The sequence below is a fragment of the Bubalus kerabau genome, chromosome 9 (genome assembly GCF_029407905.1).
Source record: "Bubalus kerabau isolate K-KA32 ecotype Philippines breed swamp buffalo chromosome 9, PCC_UOA_SB_1v2, whole genome shotgun sequence".
In the NCBI taxonomy this organism is placed as follows: Eukaryota; Metazoa; Chordata; class Mammalia; order Artiodactyla; family Bovidae; genus Bubalus; species Bubalus kerabau.
Genome location: NC_073632.1, coordinates 77,740,587 through 77,766,162, shown reverse-complemented (window position 1 = coordinate 77,766,162; position 25,576 = coordinate 77,740,587). Strand labels below are relative to the sequence as shown.

Here is a 25,576-nt window from a genome sequence, read left to right as displayed (position 1 = left end):
TGAACTACTAAGCACACACACAATTACATTTCCAACATATACTAAGTTAAAACACAGATGGTCACGTGGACTTACAGCAACATTCTCATTTATCTGACAGGAATTTAATAATACAAAGTTAAGGGGAAAAAGAAAAAGAAGGAAGAGGGAAGAAATGACGGGAAAACAAAGGAAGAAAGAAAATAAGAATCAAGTTCTCTACATCAAGTGTGAGGTGGAATTGTGACTCTACCATTTCTACAAATGGTGTCAGTTGCCTCAAACCTCTTGCAGTGTGAGTACCTCCACAGACTCAGTGATTAGAATATTTAAAAATGCAGAATTTTCATATAGTATGACCCTTAAAGCAAGCTAACTATTTCACAATTGCACAATTAAAGCACAATTACTTGTTCTAATACTAGTGGAAGTGTTGGCAAATTCTACATCACTCAAACAGTAAAGAATCTGTCTGCAATTCAGGAGACCCAGGTTCTATCCCTGGGTCAGGAAGATCCTCTGGAGAAGAGAATGGCAACCCACTCCAGTATTCTTGCCTGGAGAATTCCATGGACAGATGAGCCTGGTGGGCAACAGTCTATGGGGTTGCAAACAGTCAGACATAACTGAGTGACTAACACTTTAACTTTCTTTCCAAGGTATAGCTTGTGTAGGTACTGTACTTTCTTGGTGATTTGATTCTATGTGATTTTATCTGTATACAAGATTTCACTTTATATTGACTTTACAATGTAACTCCTTCATGAAATGTGATTTATTTATAATGACCCCCATTTGCTTACTGTTTATTGAGAATTTTTAGGAGTCTATATGAAATATTTAATTTTCACAACAACATTATTTTTTTTTTTTTCAGATTGTTTTGGTATTCACAACAACATTATTAGGGGGTGAATTGTTTCATACATTTGAGGAAAGTGACACTCAGCTGTTTCCCCAAAGAGGCCAAATCAGTAAATGAACTCAGATATTCAACTCCAAAACCCAGGCATTGGCATTCTATTCTCTACTGTAGCCTCTTAGGTATTCAACTAGTTTCTCGATTGAAGGACCACAAACAACAAATTTATCCCTAATAAAACAACTGATCATTTCTGTATTTCTTGGCCAGTCACACCTAAATTTTCAGTTACCTGACTTTATCATCCTGTCTCTTCCCTCCTTCATATCAAATTGACAGTCACATGTATCTATGTCACAGCCTCTCTTATAATCATAGCTTGTTTCATATTCATCATATTACATCTCATAGTTCTGTTTATCCAATGTCATGCCCTGATTACTATCCTGTCAATTCTTTAAAATCTTGGAATATGTCCCGCTTAATGATCTTCATGTCTTAGTCAATAGAAATGATGCCTTATTAATTTTGAGACCGTCTCCCCTGTGGATGCACAGGAAAAGTTTTGTACCATTTGTGCTTCACCTTGAAGTGTAGGTGGGATTTTTAGCAGATAGCAAAGAAAGGCATTCTAGAAGAGAGAAGCTCATGAGCAAGGACATGGAGGTAGGGAAAACTAAGCGCTGGTCAAGTAATTTCAAAAACTTCAGTTGGCCTGGAACTTGGGTCTGCAAAGTCAACTGAGGGTAAATTGTGAAAAGCCTTAAGTACAGGCTGAGGGATTTTTGCTGTTTTTGTACAGTACTTTTATTCAGGGTAGATAGATAATCAAAGTTTGCAGATGAGAAAATACTCGTAATGAAAAGCTAAATTTTAAGATGAGGAACTTGGTCGTGGTATACAGAAGTAAAGGTGAAAAGGACAGGAGACAATGAAACTACTTAAAATTCATTTTCAAAAGGTCCTAATAGAAGGTAATAAGGGCCTAAACCAGGGATAGCAAATAATTTCTTCTTTGCACACCCATTATGAGTGGCTACCTAGAACCTCTATGATAAAGAACTATTTATTCCTGATTGAGTGGAAAAGAGTATCACACCAAGAGTATTAGTCACCAAAGTCTGCCACTAGAAGAGGAAGTGCATAATAATAGCTTCCCTTTGTCTTAACTAAATAAACTTCTGACAAGACAAATAGGAAGAGTTTCAACTATACAACATCTCCTGATAGCTTCTTGTTTGGAAACTCTTCATGGTTCTAGGACTGTGAGTGATCCATTGCTTAGCCTCTGACCTTTGCCCTCCATTTCTAGTCAGTGAAAGCAACCACCAAACACTCAAGTTCAAACCCTATCTTCAAGACTCAACTAGAATGTTGATTTCCTTACCAGAAAGTATTTCTCCTTTGAGATCCTACAACAGTTTTACCTGTCCCTCTTTGTGCCACTTATTTTTCTTTTCTCTATTTGACTAGGCTTCTCAGTGCTAGACTATGAGCCTTTTTTTTTTTTGCTATAATTCATGTCTGATTTATTTGTGTATTGCCCAGGGTACATAGCATGGTGAAGGCAGTTACGTGTTCAGTACCTGAAAGAATAGAGAGGAATCTCAACCTGGCCTAGAACTTAAGCTTTAATCCTTCCCTAATAGCCCATGGGATTTTCCATATGAATGCCCATTTCTACAAATCAGATGTGCCTACTCTTAATTATCCTACCTACCTGCCAAAATAATTCTCATTCCTAACTTCCCTTTTTCCTAATTGTCTACATTTAAAATCTCTGATTCAGCTTTGACTCTCCATTTTCCTTTGGCTGTTGCATCCAGACAGTTACCAAGTCCCTCCCTTCATTATCTCCATGGAAAAGTCTTTCTAATCTTTTCACTCTGTTCAAATAATGCCCATCTTTTAGGGCCTTACTTCCACCTCAGTTTATGTAACCATTATTGATTATTCCAGCTAGATGTGTTTTGAATTTGAAACAGTAAATCCTTATAAACAGTATTTGGCAATGAATCCCAACTTTGTAGTGTCTCTTACTTTCTAATTTTTAAAATAATTCTTATATGATCAACTAACCCATTAGTGTGTCTGCATCCCATTTACATATATAATTTACATATCAAAGTTATATATTAACTCCTTGAGGGCAGAGACAATATATTCCTCCCTGGTGCATTCTAAAAAGTATCTGTCATGATACTGTGTAGTTACAAGGTATTCAATATATTTTTTGAATTACTTCAGTAAAGACCAATTACCAGGATGCATATTTTTTCTATGAAGAACATATATGAAGTCAAAGTAAATATTTACATGTAATTTGCCTTGATCCACAAGATTTTGAAGTGGCCTAATACATGATATTAAACAAGGAATGTCATTTGAACCAACTTATTTTGTAAATATAATGTATATATTTAGGAAAATATATATATATACATAATATATATATATATATTTTTGGACCTCACGTTTCAAGTTGATGGAATTTTTATATTTACATAGTCACTTGAGAAGCATTAATTTCGTGCCAACATTGGGACAGAACCTTAAGGTATGCATTCAGAATAAAAGATTAATAAGCTACAACCCTTCCCTTATTAGTGAATGTGAGTAAAATATATCTAAACAAAATATATATGACAAGCATATATAAACACATGTTCATGTAAGCATATGAATGTTTACATTAATATTTAAATATTCATGTTTAAATTAATGTTAATTACATAGAGATCAGTAGTCTAAAGGAAAGTTCAAAAATGAGGTCACATTTAATACAACTCTAACCTAGGAAACACCTAAAATATGTACTGTAGTCAGAACCACTTTCTGAAAGCTCAGATGAGCTCTAACGAATCATTTTCTCTGGGCCCAGGGCCTCCCTGGGAGCATACTCACGGGACAACTTTCCACATTGGTAGGTCGATGAGGGATGACAAAGGGTAAGACGTCCAACCACCCAGTGCAGGCATCAGGGGTTTGGCTCTGGTTTTTACAACTAGTCAACACCACGAAGTAGTGTGTTGGGATGGGAACACTGGTGTTGACTGCATAGCTAAAAGCATAATTGAAAACATTTGATGTTATTATACTTTTGCTTCTGAAGATTATGTGTCTATATATATATATATATATATATTTTTTTTTTAAGAAACACCAAGGTAAAATTATAGCTGAAGAAAGTAAATAAATAGAAAATATAGAATCTTATTACACATTTTTAAGCCTTATTGAGCCAGAATCAAGATTTACAGAAGTCCAAGCTTGATCATTCTATCATGGAAAATATTAGAACACAAAGAAAAGCACAGCATGATATTCCGCCTCCTAGTTTTGTTGACTTTATACTTCTAGTGACGTTTCCTAATAGAGCAGGGGCTGGGAATGAAGGATCTGGGATTCCAAGACTAGCTGCACACTTCTACTAGACATTGGATGTGTACTAATCCTCTAATATTCTATGACTTCCTAAGTTTCCTCAACTTTAACACGGAAGTGATCCTGTGGTACCATTTTCACAGCATAGACAGGGATAAATTCATACAGCTGATCTGACAGTTCTTTAGGCTCAGATAATAAATATAAAAGTGCCTTTAAAAGTTTCAAGTGCAAAATAAAGGTAAGCTATTAGTGTGAGTCCACTAAAAGGAAAATGAACTGGAATAAGTATGGTATAACTGGTATAATTATGTTACTGTGATTTAGAATCAGAGCTAGACTGCCTGGGTTCTGGCTTTAATACTTAGCTGTGGAACTTACACAAGTTTCTTAACCTCTCTGTGCTTCAGTTTCTTTTTCTAAATGGGAGCTAATGGAATCTAACATGAGGATCTTTTTCAGATTAAATAAAGTATCTGTAAATGCTTAGAAGCGTACCTAGCATGGAGTAAAGTGCTATCAAAGCATTTGCTAGAATTATTAAATGGAGAAAGACAGGATCAATAAACACTGACATAAGGACAAGGCAAACAAAATTTAAAAGGTGACAAGCTTACTTAGTGGTCATAAATGTTATCTTATTAGAAGGTATAAGTAGAGATCATTGCTTTACATAGTCCAGGCTTAGACATTACCATAGCTTAGTACAGTCTATTTTGATAATAGAAAAATCATGGATGACACTTCAACTCTCTGTTCCTGTGTCCTGGATTCAGGGGTAATTCCTAGCAATCTATATGACCAGGTTTAGTACAGAAATATACAGCTTAGTTTACACAGACAGTTGTAAATATAAAGTTTATAAAGATAAACAGGACTAGTTTTCTACAGGACACCTATAATCTCTCCTGTGAGATACTTTCATGAATCATCCACTATTTGAACTATTGGGCAATATTTTGAATAGTCACTTCTTGATTGTTTTTATTTATTGCTGAACTGGTTCTCTACTTTCTGATAGCACAGTGAGCATTCCCTACTTCCTTAGCTGCGACAAAACTGTTTTCCTTTCTCATTGGTTTAGAAATTTTCCAAATAAAAAATTTGCTAAACCTTTCCTGGACATTTTTTTCTTTGCCTGTTGGTTTAAGTCTTTACCATATAAAAATTTTGTGAAGTCTTTTGATAGACTAGTTGAAAATAGTCAATAATTATATCTCTACATAAATATGTTATATAATAGAATACTGAGTTTTAATTTAAAATATTTAGGTTTCCCCTTATGATACCCTATTGCTAAATCAAAATGTCCATTTGGTGTCAAATTACTTACTCTGCAATTTCATCTGGAGCATCAAAATGGCCATCATAATCATAATCAAATATTGGTCCACTAACCACATTGACTCCATTCCTTTCCATGGCATATTTTACAAGGAGAACACTATGGAAGTAATTCCACATGGCTAAAAATAAAGGAATAAAGTGCTTAAAATATTTACCTTTATTGAACATGGAAATATTTTCTATTATAAGCAGGTACATTTAAATAACATCCAATTCTACTTCAATACTTGTCAGTGGTCATTGAGGAATTCTGCAAACAGTCTAAGCAGAAAAACTAAACAGCCACATCCATGGTAGGTTTTGTTGTTGATATAGTTGCAGTCTTGAAATTATTGTTAAATATGTCTCCAAAGGACTTCCTAGGGCTGAATTGCTTTGGAGACAGTATTAAACAATAGTCAGAACATATATACTGCTTTTTTAATTATGACTCGGGACGAACACATTTCATTTACTTATGGTGAGTGTCAGAAAAATTTTATTTTGTATAGAAATAATACATTTGCATTATTATATACAATTGTATATATATATAAATACAAATGTATACAATTTTTTAAAGTTTTATTTTGTAATTATCTCTTTTAATTAATTCTTTTGTGAAAAGAATTTATGTTAGATATCCTTCCTGTTTCTATATTTAAAACATAAGAACAAAATGACTAATAACAGAAACAAATTTCAGTTAAGGATGTGTCTAGTTCATAAGTTCAAAGAGTCACCAAAATTAATAATCTAAGTATATACTTACTTTTGAATGCTTCATACATAGGGACCAAATTACTTGTAATTAAAGCATCATATTGACTATTGGAAGTTCTATTGTTTGCTGCAAAACAAATAAATCTTATTAACTCTAGCTACAAAAGAAAATATAGCATTCTATATAATAGGCCTATTATTATTACATATTAATGTAACTTAATTAACACACAAAACACAGAGTCACAAAGCACTCTCTGGTAGACGTCATTCATAATTCAGGCAGTCTTATGCATCTGATACCTTGCAGATGGTTGGTGACCCTCAAGAAGATATATCCATGTCCTATCGTCCCATCACCTCAGAAGGTGATAGGTAGGAAAATAGTGTCTTCACAAATGTAATTAAATGAAGGCTTCAAGATAAGATTATACTGAATTTACAAAGAAAGTGAATGGTTTAGTTGCTCACTTGTGCCCAACTCTTTGGGACCCACGGATTGTAGCCCACCAGGCTCCTCTGCCCATGGAATTCCCCAGGCAAGAGTACTGGAGAGGGTTGCATTTCCTTCTCCAGGGTATCTTTCCGACCCAAGGATTGAACCCTGGTCTGCTGCCTTGCAGGCAGATTCTTTACCATCTGAGCCACCAGAAAAGCCCTTTAGTGACTGGTATCCTTATAAAGAAAAGGAGGGTTGAAAAGAGGAGAGATTTGGAGGAGAAGGCCATGTGAAGATGGAGGCAGAGACTGACTGATTCAGCTCCAAGCCAAGTAACACCTGGAGCCCCAGACGCTGGAAGACCTAAAGAAGGATCCTCCCCTAGATTCTCTCCCGTGAAGAGAATGTGGCCCTGTTGACACCCTGGTTTCAGACTTCTGGCCTCTAGAATTTTGAGAGAATAAATAAAGCTCTGTTGCTTTAAGCCGTTGAGTCTGTGGATAATTTGTTACAGCAGTTTCTAAAGCAAATATAATACTGATAGGAAAGCATCATTATTGAATATACATAAGATAATAATGCTGGGATAAATAACTATTCCAAAATAAAATTTTCTTAAGAAAGAGAGTTTTAACTCAAGGAAGACTTCTGACAGCACCACAATGATTGGCTTTGAAGACTCATGGACATGATGTCTAGCAGAGTGTGCGCTGGGTGTGTGTACTCTGGACCCAGACTCCTGGGGTTGGAATCCCAGCTCTGCTGCCCACAGCTGACCCACTTGGGCAATATGCTATGTCCCTCTGTGCTTCATTTGTCTCAGCATCTCTCAGTGAAATGTTGAGAGGATTTAAATCCCTGCAAGCCTATGAGTGTTTCTGATAACACTATTTACATTCACACTGCACTTGGCTACCTTAACTAATACTCTATTGAAAGGCCAATGTATGGGCACCGAAAGGCAAAGAGAAGCAAGAGATTTTGGCTTTTTTCTTTAAGATTTCACATGCTGTTCACAGTCCTCAGATCCTCTATGACTTTTCTACTTTTTAAATTAAACTCTGAAAGTTGGAAAGTCAATAAACATTATCTTCTTTTCAGAGAAAAATAAGAATTTGCCCAGAATGGAACTGCTAACAGAATTTGTAATGGAAAATTAGAAGGGAGTTTCATTCTAGCTTTAATATTTTTTGAGACAAGCTGTTTAGCTTTTAATTTCATTTCCTTATCAAGGCAAACATTTATAAATCAACCAGTATCTTAAGGCTTAACAGACACTATTTTAAGGCTGAATTTAAAAATTTTTGTTGATCAGATGTTGCAACTATTTAAGATTTGTCCTAGGGTTTACATACATTTGATGGAGCTCTAATTGTCTCTAGAGATTGTAGTAAGATACATCAGTTTATTATCCTAATTCTGTTAGGAATTTTACATCAGTGTGATACTTGCTTTCATTGAGCCTTTTCTCCCCCACTGTAAGCTTCAGAATCTCTGAATTATAAATCTCTAAAGTAACCTCTTTGGTTATGGCTTCCAGGAAACCAAAGCCAAATATCTGGAGAAAACCCTTTCCCAGAAGTTAAAATTGTTGAAAATCTCTTGAGAAAATTAAGGAAATGACAACCCTTGCTGAACAGAGAAGAGATTTGAGTTTTATAAAAATCACACTAGCTTTTGCATGTTCCCAAGAGAAAAGCTTTCTGAAAAAATATTTCAAGTTCATTCAGCTGTTTAATCCGCAGTTTAAAGCTGTTGGGTATACAGCATGACCAAAAGGCCCAAATTCCAGGCTAATTTGTCTTCATACGCACAGCTGCATTCTCCATGCCAGCCTTAGCTTGGCCAGTCATCAGGAGAAAAAATTGTTTTTTTAGATGCTTGTGTCCTTCTCCAAAGAGACTTCAGTTTTAAAATTAAACTTAAACCTGCCGAACTCTCTGAACATCTGGGCCAGATCAGAGCTGATGTGTAGTTCCCAGTGCAAAATTTATTAGTTTTTATTATAGCTCCAGGCTGGCCCACAACCACTGGAAGCCTCCTGGGCAGCTAGTTTAGCCCAAGCAGGTAGTTTTGGTGGGGAGCATATGTTTAAGGCACATGCCCACATCCAGCTGATGAGGGCTTTCTAAGCTGCTGCTCTAAAAAAGAGTTATACAAACCAGGAGGATAGAGGAAGCCGTGGGTGATATTCTTGTCTGCTAAAGAGAAGGAACAATTCTGGCTCTCAGAAGGAGCCACCCTGACATCAGCCCGCAGACAGTCTGGGACAGTGGGAGGAAGAGGCGATGTGTCTCCCTGTTGAAAGAGAGAAGAGAAGAAAAAAAATGACGCCCACGTGTGGCTCACCCATCCCCTTATATGGTTTGTAACTTCCCTAGAATGTTTTTCATTTAACCTTTTCCTATTTTCTTAGTGAATCAGGTCTACGCAAGCGATGGAAATGGATGTCTTCAGCAATGTTTTCTTCTGTGGTTCCCTTCTGGTTAGGGACACAGGGAGGGCAAATCAAATACACTTTGGAAAGGATTATTTGCAGAATAAAACCTGAACTGAGTACAGAGAAGTAATGAGAGCTACTGCTAAAAATCCAAATCCTTTTTGGGATCTAACTTTTAGGTGGTAATTTATATTGTGCTTGCAATTAAAAATTTAAAATAAATATAAACAATTTATTTTAAAAATATAGATAGAACTAAGAACAGTATTCTTCAATTGAACAAGAACTTCTAGTTAACCTAAGATTAACTTAAAGAAGCTATAGTTGTATGCATTTACTTAATTGGGAACTTTAATAAATTTGTAGCTATGCTTTATTGATTATGAAATATAAGAATTTTTTTTAGTTTTCTTTGCAACTTTATTTAAAGAATAACACAATAATTTATTTACTAGCAGATATCCTATAAATGTGCCACCTAAGTACTTAAGGTGATATAGTATTATATAATCATATTTTGATTAGCATATAATTATGAGTATATAAACATTTTGCTATTCATTTAAATTTTTCAGAGATTTTGATTCATAAGCTCTCTATTGCCCACTACGTACTTATTTCTTAAAAAATTATTTTGCAATTTATAAAAGAGACGATTAAATTAAAATTAGAATGCTCTTCCTCTATTCACTATATTGTGTTAAAAGCAAAAATTAGCTATGGTGTCTAACGAAGGGGTTGCAAGAGGTGGACACAACTCAGTGACTAAATCACAACTACCTCTAAAACATATGTGGTGATTATTTTATAATATAGGCATATATCAAATCATCACATTGTACACATTATAAACTTACACAATGTTATTTGTCAATTATATCTCAATAAAGTTGGGGGTAAATAAATAAAATGACAAGATCAGTTAACAAAGGAAAAGGCAAGTTACACTGTGTGTTATCCCCAAGATGAGATATAGAGCAGATAGGAGATGAGGAGGGGAAGGACAAGCGGAGAAAGTACCCTTAAGATACTGCAGTACTCCAGTTGGAAAAAACTATACAGAAGCTGAGTAACATTTCTCAACTCGATTGTACACAAACATTTATCTTTGCTTCCTTCTGAAATCCTACTAAAAGAACAGTAATGATAAAGACACATAAGAGGTGATAAAAATTTTTAAGAAACAGGAAGTTAAAGAAACATATTTGTTTACTACTGTAACCTTGACTTGGTAAACCAGTGAACATTGACAACAAAGAGCCTGTGGTTGGGGAAAGCCCAAAGAAGCTGATTCTTACTGTAGAACACCAGAAGCGTAGAACTTGGGAGTCTCCTAACGACAGGGGATGTGTGTAAATTTGGAAAGAAGAGGATAGGTTGAAAGTCTGTGAAAGAGGCCAGACAGAATGTTTGCTCACTGGAGAGGTTGAACCAGGAGGACAACCAGGCTAAAGCACACCTACACAGCAATGGAATTAAATTTAAAAATCTATGTACTGAAAGGTAAGATTCCCTCCAGTCTCATCGTCCCTGTGTATGTTGATTCAGATTAGAAGCGTCCTATCTTTGGAAAACAAACCAGCCTGAAAAGAAAATTAGATACAATTGAGAGTCTCCAACAAGATGTCTGGTGCTCCTAATTAATCTGTAATGAAGCCTATCAGCTGGCAAGCCCCAGCCCTGTAGCTTGGTGTCTCACCCTTAACACATGAGCTGACAGCCAAGGACCATCAGATATATTCAATGGAGTTGGGAAGAGAAACCAAGAAGAAAAACAGACAATGCAGAGAGTAGAAGAAAACTCTCTTCTTAGATGAGTGTATATATGGTATCATAAAGAAAGAGCAGAAAGCATTTTAAAAGGAAAGAGATAACAGAAAGAGCTCTTGGGATTTAAAATATGACAGCAGAAATAAAATTTTCAATAAGCTCTAGAAAATGAAATTGCAGCTATTTCTCAAAAAGTGAATTAAAAACAAGAGATAGAAAAAAGGGAGAAGCATATAAAAACATTAGAAGTCTAATATCTTATTAATTTTGAAGAAAACATATTTCTAAAATTCTAAAGCTATTCCATAATTATGCATATTATTTAGAATAAAAACATTTTGAGATGCACATTTGAGATGAAGTCTCAAATATATATCTTCCCTTCTTCCTTTCTTAGGAAGCTCCTCAGTGATATAACCACCAATACAAGCAGCAGATTAAGAAATATGAAGGTATTTGTTTTAGATACAGTATATCCACTCTCACCATTTATTTCATTGTCCTTCTGGTGATGGATACTAGAATGCTAAAAGCATTTGTTCATATTCTTTCAAAAACAGATAATGAACAATTCTGAATGACCAGGTTTCTTTACTTGGTAGAAAGGGGCACATAAAGATGTTATAGGGACTTCCCTGGTGGTTCAATGGTTAAGACTTCATGCTTCCATTGCAGGGGGCAGGGGTTCAATTTCTGGTCAGGGAAGTTCTCCATTCCACTAGGTATGGCCAAAAAAAAAGATGTTGCAAAGTGAGAAAACCAGGGAGACTTGTAGCTAACCCAGTAAACCATATAGACACGCAGAATATTGTGAGTTGATGTTTCATCCTGCCACCTTTTCTGAGTTCCTTAAAGTTTTTTTAAGTCAGAGGATAGAAAGTCAGGAAAACAATAAATAGAACTCAGACACTCAGATGAAATCTGAACTCTCTAGCTCTCAAAATTCTTCAAGGGAAGTAGATGATGAACACAGACAAGAAAGTAAGATACTTTCATTTCTAGTCGGGCATGAATAAAAAGCAGAACTTAAAAAGGGATAAAATTATTTTTATTGAAATTATAAACTCTCCTATCTGTAGGCTGAATGTCAAAGCTAAAACATATTTATAAGAAGATGGAAGAACTGCTGTCTTGCTTTATGGTAAGAATAACAATTATACACATTTTAAAATTATTTTTCTGGTCATGTTATTTTTTCTTTTTTTCTATAGGGAAAAATACTTATTACAGTTCCAAAAAAATCTTTTGCAATACACAACAATGTCCCTAGTTTTTAAAGACTCACAACATATTTGGGTCACAATTTATAATATCAGTGCTAACAAGCTTTAGAAACAAAAAAGGCTTTGTAAAAATTCCATCATTGGAAATATATACATATGTATACACATGTGTGTGTGTGTGTGTGTGTATATATATATATATATATATATATATATATATATCTCCTCCCTATATATAGGCAGGGGAAGATATCTTTCAAACTGTGCTAGATTTTCTTCTCTGAAAAAGCCTTTTGACTTCATATTCAATTTCTGAATTCTATATGCTAAATAATAATTGTAATTCTTGCTATTATTTTAAATTTTCTACCTAGCAACAAAGAAAAACAAACACTTTACATCTTCCTGCTGAGGAAGCACAGAAGCAAAATCCTTATACAGTCTGAGCAACCTTAACAGTTTTGAAGCAATTGCTCTACGACCTTGATTTCAAATCACAACTACTTCCCCAAAACTCTTCTGAGATAATAACAACAACAATTAGAAAACCCACCAAAGCCACAGAAAAACAAAAGCTCCATAAAACTTAAAAACACAAGCCAATTGGGTCCACACTCCAAAAAGTGCTTATTTAAAGTCTGATTTTTCAAACACAGAGCTGATTTACAACATTTTTTATGTGCATCTCAAAACATCCTTGTATGTAATTATCTTGAACCACAACATACTAACAGAGTAATTTCTGAATTAGAAAGCAGAAAATTGCTAGAATTCCATCCTGTCACATGGAGGGAGAAATACACAAGCAGTTCTGTGGGACCAGTGAAAGGACAGGAACTTTGGGTAACAAAGACGCTCGTTTTATAACAATAACAAAAAAAGAATTGTACTAAACTCCTAGTCTGAGCCCACTTAAAATCTCTCTGCCTCTGGTTTCCGCTAAAGCTCATATAAATTCAGGAATGCAAGACAGCAGGGGAAAGTATTAGAAACATAAACATTCTCCTTACCACCACATAATCCCAGGTACCTAGATTTTTCAAAAGAGAACTGACTAATAAAAGTGGCCATACTGCCCCTCTCAAAATCAAAAACAACAGAAATTATTTTAAGGAATGAATAACTTCATATTTGTTTCATAATATGCTTCACAGTATGTTCACTGTATGAAAATCACAAATAAATGAACACTGTGCCTATTAAGAAATTGATGTCACCATTAACCATACATATGAACTCAGGCAACTTTGTAAAATATTTGTCCATATTGGAAAACAACATGAGTGCTTGTCTACCACTGGCCACAATTAAACCATTGTCAGCAGGAGAGCTGGTGTTGAGGACACATAAAGCCTTAATTAGTTGTGGGAAAATATGCTTATTTTTCTCCAAAAATCTTGAATTGGAACAAGAAGAGTAAATAAACTGGATACCACCGATCACTTCCTTTCCATAAAAAGAGATGGAATATCTGTACCCTTAGCAAGAACAGTAATAAGTAGGGGTTTGTCATCAGAGTCTTTGTATCTAAAATACCAATTTTCTCTACAAAAATAGCTTCCTGATTATCTTCCTGGTTGGGAGTTTGGTTGGAAATACTGCTTTCTCTTTAGCTCTTTAAAAATAACAGTTGGGATTAATTTATCCAGTGTATTCACTCAGTAAACATTTACTGGGCAGCTGTATGGTCCTGGGGAATGCATTAAATAAAACCATTTCTGCCATGAATGAGTGCTTGGGTTGATTTTTGGCAGATTGATTTTTGCTTTTATTTATTTTTTCCTAATTGTTAATGAAGTTCAGTTGCTTGGTCCATATCTTTTGCCCATTTATTAAGTAAGATGCTTGTGATTCTCTTGTTTATTGGCAGAAATTTACTGCCTGTTTTGGATCCTAATTACTATTCCGTATACTCATCACTTATTTCTTATGGTGGTGGTTTAGTCACTAAGTCAGGTCCAGCTGTTTGTGACCCCACGGACTCTAGCCTTCCAGGCTCCTCTGTCCATGGGATTTCCTAGGCAAGAATACTGGAGTGGTTGCCATTTCCTTCTCCTGTTATGGTCATCATTTGTTTCTTATATGTAATGCAAATCCATCCATAACTTAGTTTTTGCCACACATTAATGTAAATTAATAAATTTCCTTTGAATTGTTTTTGTTGTTATTTTATGTACTAAGAATTCCTTCCTTATCCTAAGGCCATAGAGATATACACAAGAGAAAATATGGGTTTGCTGTTCACATCTGGGTCTATAATTTCACTAGTAATTTAATTTTGTATATGGTGTCAAGTAAGGAGCTGAGATTTTTTTTTTTTCCTTATGGAAGCCAATTGTCCCAGTGACATTAATTGAAAAGGAGTTTGCCAAATAGTAAAAAAGAAAAGAGGATTGAAACCACTGGATTCTCAACTTCAATCTGGAGAGATCTGACCCCTATTATATTCATATAAGTCTAGCCTGACTTCTTAGAGTGCTAAACCCTATAGGAGAAAATTACCTCTTATTCACATTATGTTTATTGTACCTACCCAGGTACACAACAGATAGTATAGTATTTTAAAGTAATCAAATAAATAACAAAACCTTTTATAAATAAATTACCATCACCTCTTAGGCGCACCCACCAATACTTGGGAAATACCAAGTGAAATGTGTGTCTCTGTACTTCCTGTTGCTTCTCTTTGAAATCTTTTTTCTGCCCGCCATACCAGTTGGCCAACTGGCCTGTAAACACTCTGCTTTCTTCAAGCAAAACACTAAGTATCCCTCTTTTGCACTTATGTAGCACCTGCAAGTACTTGTAAGTAAAACCTGGGACACTGTCTTACAAGTCACAGGCCCAGGGGACTCCTTTAGGTCTCTCTACTGGAAATCAAAATTCAGCATTTAAAATGTCAAAGAACTACAAATTGGGTCATTTGTAGTGATGTGGATGAAACTAGAGTCTGTCAAACACAGTAAAATAAGTTGGAAAGAGAAAAACGAATATCATATCTTAACACATATGTGGAATCTAGAAGAATGAAACTGATGAACCTGTTTGCAGGGCAGGGATAGAGAGAGACGCAGATGTAGAGAACAGGCTTGTGGACCCAGCAGGGGAAGGAGAGGGTGGCATGAATTGAGAAGGTAGCACTGACACATATACACTACCATGTGTAAAACAGGCAGCTAGTTGGAAGTTCAGCTAGACAGGAAGCTCAGCCCAATGCTCTCTGATGAACGAGAAGCGTGGGATGTGGGGGCTGGGAGGGAGGTTCAGGAAGCAGGGGATGTATGTACACATATGGCTGATTCACATTGTTGTACAGCAGAAACTAACACAACATTGTAAAGCAATTATAGTCCAATTTTAAAAATAAATTAAAAATAGTATCACTCTGAAAGAAAAACCAAACAAGCTACAATTTCTTTCCAGCCTCTGTGGACCAATGGACACAGGAACTTACTGGTTTAGGGACCGTATATGAGCTCCAAAGCGGCATCCTGAGAGTTTTGTCAAATCCACTGACATATTCCCTGTGATAAAGGAGACAGGGCTCCTTGTTCTTCTGTATAAGCCTGGGCCTCCCAAATGGCAAATTTAGTTTCTCTGTTGCTGTTACTAAAATAAAAATAACATAAAATACAAATGTGAAATTAGCAAATGTTTCTGTTGCACAGCCTGGCTCTGAGCTCTTGGCTCAGATGGTGAAGAATCTGCCTGCAATGCAGGAAACCCAGGTTCAATATCTGGGTCAGGAAGATACCCAGGAGAAGGGAATGGCAACCCACTGCAGTAAATAATTGTTGCCTGGAGAATTCCATGGACAGAGGAGCCTGGCAGTCTACAGTCCATGGGGTCTATGCATAGAAACCACCCATCTCTGATGGATTACTATTTTCCAGGTACTCTGGACATGACCAAGTAACTTCACTTTCACTTTTCACTTTCATGCATTGGAGAAGGAAATGGCAACCCACTCCAGCGTTCTTGCCTGGAGAATCCCAGGGATGGGGGAGCCTGGTGGGCTGCCGTCTATGGGGTCGCACAGAGTCGGACACAAATGAAGTGACTTAGCAGCAGCAGCAGCAGCAGCTGGTAACTCTTTTACTTATTTAACCTCTTTGCATCTAACAACAACCCTATGAGGTAGGTGTTATTATTCCATTCTACAAATTATGAAACTAAGGCTTAGATAAATTACTTAGCTAAACAGCTAACAGTTCACAAGACATATTTGAAGAGATAAAACCTTAAAAAGCACATACTTATAACAAAGATTGATTACTGTGCTTATTGTCCTAGGAAAGAAATTGGAATTTTATTAAAAGTATGTCCTAATGTATTTATTCTTTTTTGTTTGCCATTATAATCTAGATTTCATCAAGCACTGATGGCTAAAAATCCTGCAAAGTATTTATGCCATGGAATAACAGTAGATTATAAGATCATCAAAATAGCCAACATATTTACTGAACTTTTACTATGTGAAAAGCACTGTTCTAAGTACAAACATATGTTAACTCATTTAATCTTCATAACAGGTCTAAAAATAGCTATTTCCATTTTACAAATGACACAACAGGCCTAGAGAGTTTGGTACAAGAATACTTAAAAGTTAACATGTTGATAATAGTTAATAATACAGTATTTCGCATTTGAAACTGACTGAAAGCAAACTTTTAAAACCCTCATTACAAGAAAAACAATTATAACTGTGTATGGGGACAGATGTTAAATAGACTTATTGTGATGGCCATTTCACAATAAATACAAATATCAAATCATTATATTGCATACCTGAAACTACTATAATGTTATATATCAATTATATCACAATTAAAAATTTTTAAAGTAAAAAATAAAAGGGATAATAGGTAATAATTACATTACTTCAGACCAAACACTTCTAAAGTCTTTCTACTCATCCGCTCTTTTAATCTTTACAGTTACGTGAGATGAGTACTATCTTTATAGATGAGAAGTCTGAGATACAGAGAGGTTAAGTAATCTGGCCCAGGTTATACAGCTGGCAAGCAGTAGACACAGGACTTAAACCCAGGCAATTTGTCTTTTCACTTCTAAAAAAGTGAATAGAGGACTGTAGGTGATGCACAGCCACTTCAAGGAGTCTGTCCCATCCTTGGAACCAGTGTAACTACTGTGTGCTTGTGATGCTGTGATTAGATTTGTGGTATTTTCCCCTCCTGTGTACTGACAATAAAATCTTCATGGTCAAAAGAGACTGTAAGCTTATTTCAGAGAAGCCCAAAAAGACAACATGGTGTTTTGTTAGGGCTAAACAACAAAGATTTAATATAGTTTCCATTGACTTACTTTCATCTTGGGTGAGATCTAGCATTTGATTCACACGTTCAAGGTCAGAATTCTGCAAGATAATGTGGGAGATGGGGAAGAAGTGAATCAAAGTAACGACATATGTTTTACAAGGTATCAAGACTATTTCTGTAGTAATTGCATAAATGTTTTACTACTGAACAAAAAAGTCAAACCCCACTCCAGTACTCTTGCCTGGAAAATCCCATGGATGGAGGAGCCTGGTAGGCTGCAGTCCCTGGGGTCGCTAAGAGTCGGACACGACTGAGCGCCTTCGCTTTCACTTTTCACTTTCATGCATTGGAGAAGGAAATGGCAACCCACTCCAGTGTTCTTGCCTGGAGAATCCCAGGGACGGCGGGGCCTGGTGGGCTGCTATCTATGGGGTCGCACAGAGTTGGACACGACTGAAGCGACGCAGCAGCAGCAACTTGGTTTAAATTCCAGTTCTTTCACTAACTTAAAGATACGGAGATATTACTACTTGCAAGAATATATTTTTTGTGTGGGAAGTTGCAGAGAAAAAATTGATAAGGCTGATCATTTTGACTATGACTGGAATCAACTACTAAGCTGGGATGACGACATCCCAGGGCTTCTCAGGTTTTAATATATGTGCATGCAACTCCCTTGAGGGTCTTGCTTCAGTGCGAATTTTGGTTTGGTGTATGCCTGAGCTCAGTAGGGCCTGAGATTCTGAATCTCCAATCAGCTTGCAAGTGAAGCAGATGTTGATCCTGGGACCACACTTTGAGCAGGAAGGGACCTTCCTTACAGAGAACTTGTGTTCTCCAGTCAGATAGACTGAGCTTCTGTGACATTGGACAATTCACCTAACTTTTCAGAGTCCTCTTTATTTCTAAAGAGGGGAATAAAACACCTGCTTCATAGCATTTATTATCATTACTTTAAATAGTGGTTCTACTGAGGTTATCTGGAGCAGTAGGAAACCCACACCCTTACTCTGGTCTTCAGTGTAGATTAGATTTTTTGCAGGAAGCTTAGATTTTTGTCCCTTTAAATCTTTTTTGGTTGGTAATTTATTTATGCCTTTATTTCTGTGATATAATGTTATTTTGAGGATTAGAGAATGGAAAGTCTTCCCTGTCCCCTGAACGTAAGAAACAATTCTTACCTGAGGCAGCAACTGATTACTTAGCTTTACAACCACCCTTGGAACTTGGCATCAAGTGTACCTTGGCATTAGTTTGAGCTTGATAGACTCCTGGTAACTGCACTCCAATTCCATTCTGAAATCCCAGCCCCACCCATGTGCTCCAATTCCTACAGAGGTGTAGGGGCTTTCTCCTTGTATTTTGAGTTCCTGTTCTGATTGCTAGCCTTTGGGAGACCCCTCTTAGCACTGGAATCTCACCTTGTTGGGGGTCTCCAGGAATCTGAAATCCTACTCCTGAACTAGCTTTGGCACTTGACCTCTAAAAAGACCTTCCCAGTGCTGACTGTCAACCAGTGTCCAAGCATTGATCAAATACCTCCCACTGAAAATGCTAGACTTCCTGCTGATCAGACGCCATATCACCTACTCTAGTGGGTGTGTCTGATGCTAGATCTCAATCCTTGGCCCCTCTAGATATTATTGTTCTGAAATAACCAAGTTTGACCATATGATTCTTAAGCTGTAGGAGAGGTAGTTTATGAGGGAAATCAAAGAGAGCTGTAGAATTCCACTGTTTCGAATGATCAGGGACAGTTAGCCCACCATGGAGTAACAATTGCCAAATAGTGCTTTCCAGTTTACAAAACATACTCAAAAACTTAATCTTGCAATGTAGTTCTTATTTCCAGATAAGGTTCAGAGAAACCACATACTCATTTAGTAAATATCTGAGCTAAATTAGAAACCTGGTTGTTAGCTACCCTGGTTATAGATGAGCTTGCCCTTTACACTCTTATGGATCCATAAAGTTATTACTTACAGTTTGTAGTCTGGAGCATGAACATCCTAGAGTATCTATGGGCAATGGAGCAGTAAAGCCACAAACAGAAAACTTTGACAATTCCTCTGCATGGGATGGTTCATAAAAAGGCACCTTCAGAAGATGGTTTAAACTACCATGGGTACCGTTGTTTGGTGCTGGTTGAATGTGTAGCAGATCTGTTTAAAAAGTAAATTCAAAGGAGTTTTAAATTAGAAGGCAGCAACATCTATGCAGAAGATGATAGAAAGCAAACACCTGCTATTTACTTCTTTAATAAATTCTGCTGTATATGCCATTTGGTTTACCAGCTTTCCCTTTCCTTCTCAATTTACTTACCTCATCTTTCTAGAAAATAGCAACAGTTGCTCTAAATGAGCCACAGGAATATTCATGAACTATTTCTGTTCCTCCAGAGAAAAGTATCTTTGCTTAAATGGTCACTTTATGCCTTAAGCATATCATGGTTTTCTAGCATAAAAAGCTCTGAGAAGGCAATGGCACCCCACTCCAGTACTCTTGCCTGGAGAATCCAGGGACGGGGGAGGCTGGTGAGCTGCCGTCTATGGGGTCGCACAGAGTCGGACACGACTGAAGCGACTTAGCAGCAGCAGCAGCAGCAGCAGCATAAAAAGCTATACTTTCAGTAAGAACAATTTTGTGTGCTTAGTCGCTCAGTTGGGTCCAACTCTTTGCGACCCCATGGACGGCAGCCCATCAGGCTCCTCTGTCCATGAGATTCTCCAGGCAAGAATACTGGAGTGAGTTGCCATTTCCTTCTCCAGGGGATGTTCCTGACCCAGGGATTGAACCCAGATTGAATCTTCATTGCAGGCGGATTCCTTAACTTCTGAGCCACCCTTTCAGTAAAAACAAGTTTAAAGAAGTTAAATAATTTGTAATGTTACTTGTAGTATATTTACTTAGTTATAGGAAAGTTCTCTAAGTACAGATGCTTTTAAAGTAATAAACTGGTGAACTCTGCTTAAAATAATTTTCCCTATAAAAACAGAACATACAAATCTTGCACCAACATACCCTTGTACGTGGCTCCTGCTGAGGCCCCCATAGAGATCTCTCCTAGAACTGCCATCCTCTCTTTTTCCTTTTAAACCCTCCCTGAAAAGGGCTGGCAGCTCTGACCACAAACTCAGGCTTGGGAACCAAGACTTGAAGTTGTTAAGGCTACAACACATTCTTTTTAAATGGATAGTCTTTGGTATCTAAGTCACATTCAATTACCACAAGCCAGTGGCAAGATTAATAAGAGTGACAATTGGGAGCAAATTTGTTAACAAATTCCTAAAGTGAAAGGTGAAATTGCAGCCTGTTCATTGTCTTGCTAAGTGGTGTGTGGTCTGAGGTAAGCATACCAGCAGGAAGGTGGGTTAGATTCCCCAAAACTCTAGTTCTTTAAGGTTTTTAACATTAAGTGTAATAAGTGCTGATCCACCAGGACTTTTTTTTACCTCCTTTTATTCCAGAAGCTTTCTGTCTGTAATCACAAGAAAATACTTCTGTTTTTAGGTGTGCTATTCCTGTTTTGAGAAGTTGGAAGTGTAATTTTATTTATCTAAGTTCTATCAAATTTTCATATAGTAACTAACAGAAAAGTTGGTCTCCCAAAGTCTGTTGTTGTTTAGTCACTCAATCGTGTCTGACTCTTGTGACCTCATGGACTGTAGCCCGCCAGGCTCCTCTGTCCATGGGATTCTCCAGGCAAGAATACTGGAGTGGGTTGCCATTTCCTTCTCCACTCCCAAGGTCTAGTGTTTATCATTACTTAAAAAAACCTCACACTTATAGCTGAATAATTCTGATTAATAAATATTTCTCCCTCGTCTTTTTCTACTTTCTGTCTTCTTAAGGCAGAGCATCTACTTCTAGGATATCACCTAGAAGTGATATCAGCATATCACCAACTTCAAAATTCATATTTTTGAAACTCAATTCACATTTGATTGTTGAACTTATATAGATATACTTACCACATAATAGGTTATAGACTTCAATATTGTCAAATGGTTCAACTTCGGTCTTCTGTTTAAAACTGGGTCCATGTGCCAAAAAGATAGCCTAGGCATTAAAATCCGGTTATTAAATGCCATGTAAACTCAGAAACAGATAAGAGACATAATTAAACAATTCTTCTATTCATATCTTATTCCTCTGTAAGGAATGCTTTTCATAATTTTTTTTTTGCTGTATGTTTTTTTATTATTGAAGTATAGTTGCTGTACAATATTATATAAGTTACAGGTGTACAATGGAGTGATCACAATTTCTCAATATTCCATTTCTAGTTATCATAAATATTGGCTGCTTTCCAGATTTGAAAATGATTTTTGCATCATTTCTACCTATGATATTGTCCTAAGTGCAATCAAGTATAATCTATACTGTGTTTACTTCTATATCCACCTACTTCCATAGCATCTCCTGTGTCAACAGACCAGGAGAATACAAGTAATAATGGACAATCAATGCCAGCACAGTTCTACAATATCTGGATAATAGAAATTAGAAATTCATCACACAAATCATATATTCTTTTTATATTCCTTTCATATCATCATTCATATATATTACTACTACATGACAAAAAATGTTGAAATTTCTAAGCATTGAATTTTTGTACAACTTATATTTGCTCACTGATTTCTCAAATACATCTCTCATTTACTTTTAGGATAAAGAGACCTAAATATTTTTATTTATGTTTAGCTGATTTTGTGTGTTAGTCACTCAGTCATGTCCAACTCTTTGTGACCCCGTGGACTATAGCCTGCAAGGCTCCTCTGTCCATGGGATTCTCCAGGCAAGAATATGGGAATGAGTTGCCATTTCCTGCTCTAATTAAAGGTAACTTAATTATATTATATCTAACAGATCTAATTGGTTTAGAATATAAATAACTAGAAAAACAGAATCAAACATGGGTAAGCAATTATTTTCAGGTGACAGGAATGCAAATATACACATATATATTTTCCCAAGATAATCAGCAAAGCATATTGCTTTGTTATGCCAATTGTCTATATCCACCTGCTAGAATGAAAACTTCACGAGGGCAGAGGTCTTTATCTGTGTTGTTCACAAATGTATTCAAGAGTCCTGAACATTGTCTGCCACAGAGTAGGTGCTCAATAAATATTTGTTTTAAAAAAGGCAATAAGTTGTTACCTCCATGCTCTTAAACTCATTGTCATAACCATGGTTGCCTCCTCCACAGTATGAATATGCTCTATTCCTATAAAAAAAATATTATTACACTGTGATCAGTCTATTTTGATATGAGACCTTATTGCAAACTGAGCTTTCTAGGTTTTGATATGGTTTCTGCTTTTATATAAGAAAAATTTTCTGTCAACAATAGCATAAACATATTTATTTTCATGCTCAAATTCACAGCCACAAAGGAACAAAGAGAATAGTAGGAGAGAAGGAAGGAGAATTCCAGCATCTATAAATAGAATTAAAAAATGTTTGACTCTTAAACATTAAGAGAAAGATAAACAGTCACATATTTTTATAAAATTTGTCTTCAGGCTTACTTGAGTGTTTACACAGCCATGTCTGTCTGATTAAGATTAATTTCATTAATATATTTCTTTAAGCATTTCAGTACTTTAAAAATATATCTTTGGAACTGGGGGGAAATATCAATTTTATGGCTGGTATGTCTAGGGAAATAATATGGAAATATGGATAGAGAAAACTCAGAGTAAGTTAATTATAACATTTGAGCAGGAAAAGCCAGTATATTCTTTTTAAATCAGAGTTTATATTTAACTTTTGGGATTTTATTCCAAAGGAGGTTGTTCTATTACTTGAAAGACTTTTAAAAGTCAATTCATTTGTATTTTGCTTACATTTTCACATTTTAATCTTTGAATTGAGCAATATTAGCAATTTTATTGGAGAAGGCAATGGCACCCCACTCCAGTACTCTTGCCTGGAAAATCCCATGGATGGAGGAGCCTGGTAGGTTGCAGACCATGGGGTTGCTAGGAGTCAGACACAACTGAGTGACTTCACTTTCACTTTTCCCTTTCATGTATTGGAGAAGGAAATGGCAACCCACTCCAGTGTTCTTGCCTGGAGAATCCCAGGGACGGGAGAGCCTGGTAGGCCGCTGTCTACAGGGTCGCACAGAGTCGGACACGACTGAAGTGACTTAGCAGCAGCAATTTTATGTGCAGTTTTCATACTTGAAAATAAAATAGTGATAAATGAACCTAAATTATTTAAAGCAGTAAAGAATGAGATGAATGGCATCACTGATTTAATGGATATCAACTTGGGTAAACTCTGGGAGATAGTGAGGGACAGGGAAGCCTGGTGAGCTGCAGTCCATGGGGTTGCAAAGAGACACAACTTAGCGACTGAACAACAATTTTATACTGGTTCAAATTAAGTGTGCATGTTGAGTTGCTTTAGTCATGTCTGACTCTGCGACCCTATAGACTGTAGCCTGACAGGCTCCTCTCTCCATGAGCTTCTCCAGGCAAGAATACTGTAGTGGGTTGCTGTGCCCTCCTCCAGGGGATCTTCCTGACCCAGGGATTGAACCCTGGTCTCATTATGTCTCCTGCGCTGGCAGGTGGGTTCTTTACTACCAGCGCCACCTGCAAAGCCCTCAAAGTAGGCCCCCAAGGGAAAATGTCAACTGTATCCAAACTTGGGCCTTAAAAGAATTCTCCCCACGCAAAGAGTCGGACATGACTGAGCGACTGAACTGAACTGAAATGAACCCCATGGGCAAATACACACACACACACACACATTCACTCACATACACAGTGTTTTGGTTATTTACATTGTAGCCTTAAGAACAGGCTTTAATTTAGTGTCTTAAAAATACTCAACTTTTTAAAAATTCATAACTGATTCTCACTCATTTTAAATAAAAAACAAAAATAAATCACAAAATAAAAAATAAATCTCAACAGTGACCAGGTCACACTCAACTCTACCCAAATGAGGGAAGAAAGGAGAAATTAAATACTACCCAGAATGGAGAAAGCAAGAGAAGTCCTATTTTAAATGGGGTTTAAGTTCATTACTGTAAGGTACCAGCTCATGTCATCTTAATTCTAATAAAATTGTTGGTAGAAGGTAAAACTTGTTTAAAAAAATATTTTTATCCTTATTGAATAAATATTTGGTTTTCCTAAGATTATTGGAACTATTTGATTGAGGTGAATTCAGTTTTAAATTCTGTGTGGCAAGTTAGAATATTCATGAATGAAAGAAAGAAAAGGTCTTTTGAACCAAGTCATTGATAAAATTTTCTAAAATTGATCCTTTATTTATTTTTCTGTTTTCAGGAAAAAAAAATCTAGTTTTTGTTTGTTTGTTTTTATAGTTCCAACTCCTAATCCAACTCCATTAGAAAAACATTAGTATTACAAAACTGCATTTGGAAGCAAAAGACAAAAATAGTATTTGAAAAACTCTATTTTCTATGGTTTTCCAAATGAAAACTTTAGAAATTTGTTCTCCTAATTACTCATGTTCAAGTGTTCCAAACACTAATTTGGCTCTGGAAATTACATATGGAAAAACGGAAGCTGGCACTTGGGTGATTTTATCTTTCAAAATTTAGCTCAAATTCCAAGTACTATCTAAAATCTCTTGGAGCAAATTCTCTTTTCTCTTCTCTGTGTTTAATTAATAAAGTCAAAATCAAGGCCCCGTTTCTTTGCCACAGCTGGATAACAACAAAGATGGACAATGAGCAAGACCTCTCCTGATACTCAACTAGTTACCAAGTCCTATCTTTCTCTGCCATATCTGTCACTTTCCCTTTGCTTTGCTTTTCTATTCTCACTGTTCTGTGCTATGATGGATCTGACCTGAACTGGTTATCCTGACTCTGAACTTCAGAATCTTCCATATAGCACACACACACACACACACACCCAAATGTATTTAACACTATATACCCCTGCTGGAAATGGAAACATGTGTTTTAATGAATACAAATGTGAGACAGAATAAAATGAGCCAGTAACTTCCTGGAAAATCTAAGTCATAAGTTCACCATACATATTTGCACAATAGTGTGCTACCTGGCTAGTTTTACCACCCCCCATGGCTCCATAGCTTCCCTTCGGGCTGTCATCATGCTGAAGAATGGGTTATGACCTGCGGTGACTCAGGTAG

General features: G+C 36.3%; 1 protein-coding gene across 1 annotated transcript in view; it reads right to left on the bottom strand.

Annotated features, from left to right (window-relative positions):
- ENPP3 (ectonucleotide pyrophosphatase/phosphodiesterase 3) overlaps nucleotides 1-25,576 on the bottom strand; it is a 100,956-nt gene that overhangs the window by 5,758 nt on the left and 69,622 nt on the right. The window contains exons 16-24 of the mRNA XM_055535648.1: nucleotides 22,592-22,658; nucleotides 21,397-21,484; nucleotides 19,409-19,587; nucleotides 17,472-17,523; nucleotides 15,601-15,755; nucleotides 8,876-9,011; nucleotides 6,324-6,401; nucleotides 5,559-5,691; nucleotides 3,746-3,902 (exon numbers count right to left, since the gene is read on the bottom strand). Coding sequence (XP_055391623.1) covers nucleotides 3,746-3,902; nucleotides 5,559-5,691; nucleotides 6,324-6,401; nucleotides 8,876-9,011; nucleotides 15,601-15,755; nucleotides 17,472-17,523; nucleotides 19,409-19,587; nucleotides 21,397-21,484; nucleotides 22,592-22,658 — 1,045 coding nt within the window. The remainder of the gene's footprint in view (nucleotides 1-3,745; nucleotides 3,903-5,558; nucleotides 5,692-6,323; nucleotides 6,402-8,875; nucleotides 9,012-15,600; nucleotides 15,756-17,471; nucleotides 17,524-19,408; nucleotides 19,588-21,396; nucleotides 21,485-22,591; nucleotides 22,659-25,576) is intronic.